Genomic DNA, 10,451 nt, shown 5'->3' with positions numbered 1-10,451 from the left:
GTCCATGCTTTTTGCCTCAAAATGGCCCAAAATGACCTATTTTGCATTTACCTCATTATGCAAATTTTTTAAAGAGGTGTGAAAATGGCCCAAAACGATCAAAAGCATGGGCTATAGTCCATGCTTTTTGCCTTAAAATGGCCCAAAATGACCTATTTTGCATTTACCTCATATTATGCAAATTTTTTAAAGAGGTGTGAAAATGGCCCAAAACGATTAAAAACATGGGCTATAGTCCATGTTTTTTGCCTCAAAATGGCCCAAAATGACCTATTTTGCATTTACCTCATATTATACAAATTTTTTCAAAATGTGTGAAAATGGCCCAAAAACAATCAAAACCATGGGGTATAGTCCATGCTTTTTGCCTCAAAATGGCCCAAAATGACCTATTTTGAAATTACCTCATATTATACAAATTTTTCGAAGAGCTATCAAAATGGCCCAAAAACGTTCAAAACCATGCGCTATAGTCCATGCTTTTTGCCTCAAAATGGCCCAAAATGAACTATTTTGCATTTAACTTATATTATGCAAATTTTTTCCAAAGGAGTGAAAATGGCTCAAAAACGATCAAAGTCATGGGCTATAGTCCATGCTTTTTGCCTCAAAATGGCCCAAAATGACCTATTTTGCATTTACCTCATATTATGCAAATTTTTTAAAGAGGTGTGAAAATGGCCTTATAAAGATCAAAACCATGGGCTATAGTCCATGCTTTTTGCCTCAAAATGGCCCAAAATGACCTATTTTGCATTTACCTCGTATTATGCAAATTTTTTCAAAATGTGTGAAAAAGGCCCAAAAACGATCAAAAGCATGGGCTATAGTCCATGCTTTTTGCCTCAAAATGGCCCAAAATTACCTATTTTACATTTAACTTATATTATGCAAATTTTTTCCAAAGGAGTGAAAATGGTTCAAAAGCGATCAAAACCGTGGGATATAGTCCATTCTTTTTGCCTCAAAATGGCCCAAAATTACCTATTTTGCATTTACCTCATAATATGCAAATTTTTTAAAGAGGTGTGAAAATGGCTCAAAAACGATCAAAACCATGGGCTATAGTCCATGCTTTTTGCCTCAAAATGGCCCAAAATGACCAATTTTACATTTAACTTATATTATGCAAATTTTTTCCAAAGGAGTGAAAATGGCCCTAAAACGATCAAAACCATAGGCTATAGTCCATGCTTTTTGCCTCAAAATGGCCCAAAATGTCCTATTTTGCATTTACCTCATATTATACAAATTTTATCAAAATGTGTGAAAATGGCCCAAAAACGTTCAAAACCATGGGCTATAGTCCATGCTTTTTGCTTCAAAATGGCCCAAAATGACCTATTTTGCATTTACCTCATATTATACAAATTTTATCAAAATGTGTGAAAATGGCACAAAAACGTTCAAAACCATGGGCTATAGTCCATGCTTTTTGCCTCAAAATGGCCCAAAATTACCTATTTTGCATTTACCTCATATTATACAAATTTTATCAAAATGTGTGAAAATGGCCCAAAAACAATCAAAACCATGGGCTATAGTCCATGCTTTTTGCCTCAAAATGGCCCAAAATGACCTATTTTGCACTTACCTCATAATATGCAAATTTTTTAAAGAGGTGTGAAAATGGCTCAAAAACGATCAAAACCATGGGCTATAGTCCATGGTTTTTGCCTCAAAATGGCCCAAAATGACCTATTTTGCATTTACCTCATATTATGCAAATTTTTTAAAGAGGTGTGAAAATGGCCTTATAAAGATCAAAACCATGGGCTATAGTCCATGCTTTTTGCCTCAAAATGGCCCAAAATGACCTATTTTGCATTTACCTCATATTATGCAAATTTTTTCAAAGTGTGTGAAAAAGGCCCAAAAACGATCAAAAGCATGGGCTATAGTCCATGCTTTTTGCCTCAAAATGGCCCAAAATGACCTATTTTGCATTTACCTCATATTATACAAATTTTATCAAAATGTGTGAAAATGGCACAAAAACGATCAAAACCATGGGCTATAGTCCATGCTTTTTGCCTCAAAATGGCCCAAAATGACCTATTTTGCATTTACCTCATATTATGCAAATTTTATAAAGACGTGTGAAAATGGCCTTATAAAGATCAAAACCATTGTCTATAGTCCATGCTTTTTGCCTCAAAATGGCCCAAAATGACCTATTTTACATTTAACTTATATTATGCAAATTTTTTCCAAAGGAGTGAAAATGGCTCAAAAACGATCAAAATCATGGGCTATAGTCCATGGTTTTTGCCTCAAAATGGCCCAAAATGACCTATTTTACATTTAACTTATATTATGCAAATTTTTTCAAAAGGAGTGAAAATGGCCCTAAAACGATCAAAACCATGGGCTATAGTCCATGCTTTTTGCCTCTAAAATGGCCCAAAATGACCTATTTTGCATTTACCTCATATTATACAAATTTTATCAAAATGTGTGAAAATGGCCCAAAAACGTTCAAAACCATGGGCTATAGTCCATGCTCTTTGCTTCAAAATGGCCCAAAATGACGTATTTTACATTTACCTCATATTATACAAATTTTATCAAAATGTGTGAAAATGGCTCAAAAACGATTAAAACCATTGGCTATAGTCCATGCTTTTTGCCTCAAAATGGCCCAAAATGACCTATTTTGCATTTACCTCATAATATGCAAATTTTTTAAAGAGGTGTGAAATTGGCCCAAAAACGATCAAAACCATTGTCTATATTCCATGCTTTTTGCCTCAAAATGGCCCAAAATGACCTATTTTGCATTTACCTCATATTTTTCAATTTTTTTCAAGAGGTGTGAAAATGGCCCAAAAACGATCAAAACCATGGGCTCTAGTCCATGATTTTTGTCTGTATTAGGTTAAAAATAACTTATTTTGTATTACCTTTACATTGTGCTTATTTTTTCAAAAGGTGTGAATATGGCTAAAAATTGATCAAAACCATATGCTTTAGACTATGCTTTTTGCCTGCAAATGACGCTAAAGTAATTAGCAAAACTTGCGGTTTGATGGTCGCGCTTTTCTCATGGAAGGGCAACCTAAAATGATGGAATGATTTAAAAAAATGGAAAAGTGGAATAATGGAAAGCAGGATGCAAAGAAGGAAGGAAGGAAGGGAGGAAGGAAGGAAGGGAGAAAGAAAGGAAGGAAGGAAAGAAGGAAGGAAGGAAGGAAGGAAGGAAAGAAGGAAGGAAGGAAGGAAGGAAGGAAGGAAGGAAGGAAGAAGGGAAGGAAGGAAGGAAGGAAGGAAGGAAGGAAGGAAGATATCGGTTTTAATGTTGGATTTCCACAATTGATTTCATGTGAATTTATAAGATCTCGGTTTTACGTAGTTTGACGTCATACATTCTAGTAAGTCGCAGGTGATTTATTCAATTAAAAATATTTTTCCAGGGTTTTGCACCATCACATGACGGCAGCCATGTTAGCAGGCAGGAACAATACAGTCATTTTATATGAGAAACAATTCAATCCCCGAGAGCAAATGGATTTTATTGATCTGTCATACAACCACAGGTAGCCCAAGCTTTGTTATCCATTACTGTAATCACTATATACATATTCATATATTTTTTTGCTATATAACTAGTTAGCTTTGTGATCTATATTATCTACTACTGATGATGGCAGCTGGACTGCCGAAACATGTTTAGCATTAAAGGACTCATTATATAATGAAAAATTATTGCTCAGTTTTGCTCTCTAGGACATTTGGAAATCTTATTCTTATTCTTATTCTTATTCTTATTCTTATTCTTATTCTTATTCTTATTCTTATTCTTATTCTTATTCTTATTCTTATTCTTATTCTTATTCTTATTCTTATTCTTATTCTTATTCTTATTCTTATTCTTATTCTTATTCTTATTCTTATTCTTATTCTTATTCTTATTCTTATTCTTATTCTTATTCTTATTCTTATTCTTATTCTTATTCTTATTCTTATTCTTATTCTTTCTTATTCTTTCTTATTCTTATTCTTATTCTTATTCTTATTCTTATTCTTATTCTTATTCTTATTCTTATTCTTATTCTTATTCTTATTCTTATTCTTATTCTTATTCTTATTCTATTCTTATTCTTATTCTTATTCTTATTCTTATTCTTATTCTTATTCTTATTCTTATTCTTATTCTTATTCTTATTCTTATTCTTATTCTTATTCTTATTCTTATTCTTATTCTTATTCTTATTCTTATTCTTATTCTTATTCTTATTCTTATTCTTATTCTTATTCTTATTCTTATTCTTATTCTTATTCTTATTCTTATTCTTATTCTTATTCTTATTCTTATTCTTATTCTTATTCTTGTTCTTATTCTTGTTCTTGTTCTTGTTCTTGTTCTTCTTCTTCTTCTTCTTCTTCTTCTTCTTCTTCTTCTTCTTCTTCTTCTTCTTCTTCTTCTTCCTCTTCTTCTTCTTCTTTTTCTTCTTCTTCTTCTTCTTCTTGCAAGTGTCCTATTGCAGTTTCATATTTATTGGGGCATCCATACAGCTCTACTCTTATAAAATCCCCTTCAACCGAATAGGCAGACGACATTCGAAGAAAACGAGCTTTGACATTTGGCTGTAACGAGTTGGTGACCACTGTGGATTCGTCAGTGTTGGCAACTAAAACCTACAGGAAATAAAACATTACTACGAACGCTTCATGGAATTAGAGTGCATTGTGATTGCATCTTTCAAAAGGAATCTATTCTAGTGGGAAGCCATTTCAGTCAGTATTAAGGCATGTCTTATACGGTGTACGTGCTGTAAGTCAGTACCGTACGTTTCTCACTCATACGATAACCATTCTTATGGGAAGCCACTTCAATGTTACGGCATGTCGTACCGTGTACGTGCTGTGAGTCAGTACCGTACGTTTCTCACTCATACGATAATCATTCTTATGACAAGCCATTTCAATAATACGGCATGTCGCGTACCGTGTACCTGCTGTAAGCCAGTACCTTACGTTTCCCACTCGTACGATAACCATTCTTATGGGAAGCCACTTCAATGTTACGGCATGTCGTACCGTGTACGTGCTGTAAGTCAGTACCATACGTTTCTCACTCATACGATAACCATTCTTATGGGAAGCCACTTCAATGTTACGGCATGTCGTACCGTGTACGTGCTGTAAGTCAGTACCGTACGTTTCTCACTCATACGATAACCATTCTTATGGGAAGCCACTTCAATGTTACGGCATGTCGTACCGTGTACGTGCTGTGAGTCAGTACCGTACGTTTCTCACTCATACGATAATCATTCTTATGACAAGCCATTTCAGTAATACGGCATGTCGCGTACCGTGTACGTGCTGTAAGCCAGTACCTTACGTTTCCCACTCGTACGATAACCATTCTTATGGGAAGCCACTTCAATGTTACGGCATGTCGTACCGTGTACGTGCTGTAAGTCAGTACCATACGTTTCTCACTCATACGATAACCATTCTTATGGGAAGCCACTTCAATGTTACGGCATGTCGTACCGTGTACGTGCTGTAAGTCAGTACCATACGTTTCTCACTCGTACGATAATCATTCTTATGACAAGCCATTTCAATAATACGGCATGTCGCGTACCGTGTACGTGCTGGAAGTTAGGCTGCGTTCATAATGTATGGCAGAGGGGGGAGGGGGGGCAGGTGAAATTGAGGGGATCGGGAAAATTTTGGTGGGAAAAAGGGGGATGGGCAAATTTGTATCAGAAAAATGGGGGGATGCATAATTTTTGGAAGAAGCTACAAGCCTTGCTTAGCGGGGATCGTATTTTTTTGCATGACTTTAAGGGGGGTGTCATACATTATGAACGCAGCCTTAGTCCCGTACGTTTCTCACTCATGCGATAACCATTCTTATGGAAAGCCATTTATCTGCCACCATAATGGGACAGGCAAGCCTGCAGTCGGATTTTTTGCATCGATAGATTTAAAATTTATGAACACATTTCGAGCCACCGTTACTTACGTCAGTGCCATTGTTAGTGTATTCAACCCATGTCGTGTTATCAGTGCTGTATCCAAGTCTGTACTTTTTAACATAACCCCGTTTCGAACCCCAGTCGCATCCCTGAGTAGCAATCTTCGTGACAATCATTGTTTTACCAAGGTCAATATAGAAATAATATCCTCCATTCTCGATCAACCAGTTTCTTGATCTCAGTCGGCCAAATTTGCCGTTGAAAGAAGAGGAATCATTTTTTGAAGCTGTGATTGCAGAATCAGGAATCCTACCGTCTTCCATACCCAGCGCATCTAAAAAACAATAAGTAGATCACAAAGAATTCAAAGTGAGAGAGAGTACAGCTCAAACTCAGGGACCTCTATGGCAATAGTTTAAAAAAACTTCAAAGTTTATCGATACCCTGAAACAATCTCCAGCTGCGCTGATCTAAGTCATAGCATGGCCAAAGCACTCACAGATAAAACCCTGAAACAACCTCTGGACTGATCTAAGTCAGGGCATGGCTAACTCACAGATCAAACCCTAAAACAACCTCTGGGCTGATCTAAGTCAGGGCATGGCTAACTCACAGATCGAACCCTGAAACAACCTCTGGGCTGATCTAAGTCAGGGCACGGCTAACTCACAGATCAAACCCTGAAACATCTTCTGGGCTGATCTAAGTCAGGGCACGGCTAACTCACAGATCGAATTGGGATATATCTTGTTAGGTTTTGTGGAAAGTAGTAAACCACCGGAGAACCCCAACAAACTCTACTCACATGGGATGTTGAGTCCAGGAATCAAACATGAGACCCTAGAGGTGAGAGGTGAGTGCACTACCACTACACCACCCTTGGTTCACTAATGTATGTGATAGAGAGAATAAGAGAAAAATATCAAATGCCCTTGGCAGGATTCGAACCCTAATGTATGTGATGTTGAGTCCAGGAATCAAACCTGAGACCCCAGAGGTGAGAGGTGAGTGAACTACCACTACACCACCCATATTTCAACCTCCAGCTCCTTCCATCTCCTCCCCTCCATTACCTTCACATTCCGAACACTCATAGTTTTCTCCATCGTTTTTCAGCAAACACAGTTTCCTACCACCGCACAGCTTGTCGCTACAAAAGGCTGGTGATCGCATGCGATAATTAATGTACTGCCACACATGTGCACTTCCAAATGACGGTGTAAGACCTTCGGGATTTGAGAGATGATTGGCTTTGTTCAGCTCACATTTTTTGCTGGTTTCTTCGAAGTTGATGCTGTTGCAGTTGGGTTGTGCAGCACATTCGGACATGCATTCATCAGATGATGAGGATGACAAGGTCCTGATGGTGTGCCCGACGAGTTTGAAGTTGCTTTGGGAGTAGGAAGAACCACAGGACTGCGAAGCCACGAAAAGTAATGGGCACAGCAAAGCAAATAGGACTGTCCTAAGGTGATGCTTCAAATGACTGCGTCCCATCTGAGAATTGGCGTTGTTAGTTATTATAGATTTATTAATCAAAATGACTGTCGTTTGTTCTTTTGAACAAAAATACATGTACATGGCTAATAGTTTTTATTCTTTTACTTCCCTTCTCTTCACGCCAAGGGACAGGTGAGGACAGCGGGGAAAGGCCGGGAAAGGGGGAAAGGGAGGAGGGAAGAAAGGACGAAGGCCCAGGAAAGGGTGGGGAAGGCAAAGGAACACGCCCGGAAAGAAAAGAGGAAGATGGAGGAAAGAGTCCCTTCCTTAGTTACTTGTATTAATGGAAGTTAGACGAATCTTGGGCCCGTAATGGATTCTATTAAAGCCTTGTTTCCTTCCACTTCTCTTCTCTTTTTCTTCGTTTCCTCCCTCCCTCTTCTCTTCTTCTCTTCTCTTACCTCCTTGTTTTCCCTTCCCTTCCCTTCCCTTCCCTTCTCTTCTCTTCCCTTCCCTTGTTTTCCCTTCCCTTCCCTTCTCTTTCCTTCTTTTCCTTTCCCTTCCCTTCACTTCACTCCTGCCACTGCACTTTATTTTACTTCATAATCGTATTCATAATAAAACCGAAAATAACTCCTTCATTCTTAAAACGATTTTACCCCCTGAATGGATATTTTTAATTTTCTACGCTAAATTAAAGAATATATAAAAAAATAATTGCCAACTTTTAGCGAGAAGTCTAGAATCTTAACAATGAAAATTGATATTCGTAATAAAAATTACCGTTAGTAATCATCAAAGCAATCAATTTGACGCAAAGCAATATTTGTTGGCGCCTAGAATATTCATTCGACTTTTTATTCTTTACTTATTACCTTTGCTATTATCATCCTTCAAGTGCAACCCGCAGAGTTTGCCGACAAGCATCTCAACGACCGTCAATCAAAGAATAGGCTCTTTGCAGTTAACGGTCACGTGTCTGTACTGGTGAGCAAAAGTTTTTATTTTATTTTAAATTGGTGATTCTTTTTAGCTACTTGTGAAGAACTGAATGAAACGATGTGTAACCAGTGTGTTACGGAATGTGGTTTTATTACGATCTCTTAAAACAGGTTGTAGAAAGTTTGTTTGCTCACCAGTATACTTCACCCATGGGAATCAAGATGTTCATTCATTTGCTCTCAGTGAATTAATCAGCACGTGATTACTGAGATGCAAAGGGCCTATTGAGTTTAAAAAACAATATCTTGACGTAGATTTTGGACTGAATTAAAGATTCTAATCCCCTATCCCTATGAATTAAAATTTTTAACTCGGCTCAAAATATTTTGTTCAGTTTTTTATTGCAATTCTTTGATTGACGGTCGTTGAAATGCTAGTCCGCGAAGTCTCATTCTTATACTCATGAATAATTCATGAGAGGAATCCTGCCAATCAATGGGCTATTTTTGGGTCACATGATGTTACTTGAAACCTGGTAAAGTCATGTGAAAGGACTGAATTCAGTCTGTAGTAACTGGAACTGGCACAAAATTAATTCAGTCCTTAGTAGGACTGAATTAATTTTCTTCCAGTTACTCCAAGTCGAATAATAATGAGCACGAGAATTAATTTCAAAGCCTCTAATTTCGGACTGGACAGGATTTCAAGTCCACGCAATTAGTTCTAATTAGGAACTTATAGTACACTCAACAAAATTACTCGACTCTGATTGGTCGAGAGGAGTACAATTATAGCGTTAATTGTACTCCGTAGGAGTACCGAATTAAGTCGCTATGGCAACACGGCCAAAACAATGTCAAAACAATTATTTTCTATCATTTTGTACTTAAAAAGCATAAATAAAATTTTAAAGCCGTAAGAACTAATCTTTTTTATGCATTTCAGTTGCACGATGGACTGGAAATAGGCCGCCAAATAGACAAAGATGAACGGCGTCGCTTCGCATTTGTTACTGAAATTTTGTTGAGTGAACTATAAACAAAAAATCGCACGATCTTCTCGTACAATTTGGAATTAATAGACACTCGTAATGTTTTGAAAGTTCTTTAATTGTACTCGTCTAAAGGCTCGTGCAATTATAAGAACTTTCAAAACATTACTCGTGACTATTAATTTCCAAATTGTACTCGAGATCGTGCGATTTCCTATACTAATTGCTTGGACTCTAAAAAACCCGTCCAGTCGTCATTGTCGATATTACATCAAACTCCGAGGGTCACACTTCAACGATAATGATAGTATGTTATTAGCTAAAAACATCTCAAAATTTAGAATATTTTTGTAGAAACATTCATAGCGTTTTTCTCGGGGTAAATCATTTCAATGTGAATAAAAATATGGCATTTCAGAAACTAAATCGCCATAAACACTTTTGAACTTCATTCCTTTATGGGATCATTTCAAACACTCTTTATAAATTTCTATAAAGAGTGTTTGAAATGATCCCAGATGTTTTCGCATTACGTTTGAAAAATTAATGGTTCGAACTAATGCTAATTTTGGTGTAAATTTGAGACGTTTATCTATTTGTTTTTCTGGAGTTCTAGTCGAGATGCTTCTTACTCCAAAATACATAACACTTAAACGAGAACTTGAATAAACGTAAGAGATAACTAGCTAAAAACTAGTGTGAGCTGCGTCGGTGTTTCTAATGAAACACTAATGATAAAAAGGTAAATTATACACCATGAAAAGATTTTTTCATCTTTTCACGGTGTATAATTTACCTTTTTATCATTGCTGTTGGAATAAAAGTAGATGGAATTGAAAAGAAAAAAAATTGCCCTTACCAAACAAACTAAAATTAATTAACAAAGCTGTTTCAAAACTTTTTCTCTTTCATTTGCAGCTAGTTTTAATATACACTTTCTCAATTTTTTATCGTAGAAACCTTGCTACGTAATTCAAACCACGTACCTTTGTCAAGAATTGAGCGTCAGCGTTCAAAGATACTCCTTGTATTTGTTCTCTCGATGCTGCAAAGACTCTTAGAAAACGCTTTAAATGTACAGACAAATAATTTAAAAATCTTAAGTAGCTTTTGTTTTCTTGGCAAGAAATTCGTTTTCTTGGTAA

The 10,451-nt window shown here is 36.6% G+C and overlaps 1 protein-coding gene and 1 long non-coding RNA gene across 2 annotated transcripts in view; both read right to left on the bottom strand.

The window, feature by feature from the left end:
• Nucleotides 1-10,451, bottom strand: part of LOC116306542 (uncharacterized) — a 163,559-nt gene that overhangs the window by 102,908 nt on the left and 50,200 nt on the right. The window lies entirely within an intron of this gene.
• On the bottom strand, nt 4,336-10,443 carry LOC116306533 (uncharacterized). Its single transcript, XM_031716614.2, has 4 exons — nt 10,293-10,443; nt 7,007-7,430; nt 5,981-6,267; nt 4,336-4,638 (listed from the first exon to the last, which is right to left on the bottom strand). The coding sequence occupies exons 2-4, from the start codon at nt 7,428-7,430 to the stop codon at nt 4,336-4,338; spliced, it is 1,014 nt and encodes a 337-aa protein (XP_031572474.2). The 5' UTR covers nt 10,293-10,443.

Source organism: Actinia tenebrosa, unplaced genomic scaffold (assembly GCF_029948245.1).
Source record: "Actinia tenebrosa isolate PJP-AT-01 unplaced genomic scaffold, QUT_ActTen_1.0 PGA_scaffold14__42_contigs__length_11649687, whole genome shotgun sequence".
NCBI lineage: Eukaryota > Metazoa > Cnidaria > Anthozoa > Actiniaria > Actiniidae > Actinia > Actinia tenebrosa.
The sequence above is the reverse complement of the archived record's forward strand: the minus strand, read 5'-3'. Positions and strand labels throughout refer to the sequence as shown.

Excerpts from the sequence above, each read along its gene's own strand:
- LOC116306533 (XM_031716614.2), bottom strand. The coding sequence starts at position 7,430 with ATGGGACGCAGTCATTTGAAGCATCACCTTAGGACAGTCCTATTTGCT. Across the intron at positions 6,268-7,006 it reads TGAGTGTTCGGAATGTGAAG|ATGCGCTGGGTATGGAAGAC; the intron begins GTAATGGAGGGG and ends ATTGTTTTTTAG. Across the intron at positions 4,639-5,980 it reads ACACTAACAATGGCACTGAC|GTTTTAGTTGCCAACACTGA; the intron begins GTAAGTAACGGT and ends TATTTCCTGTAG.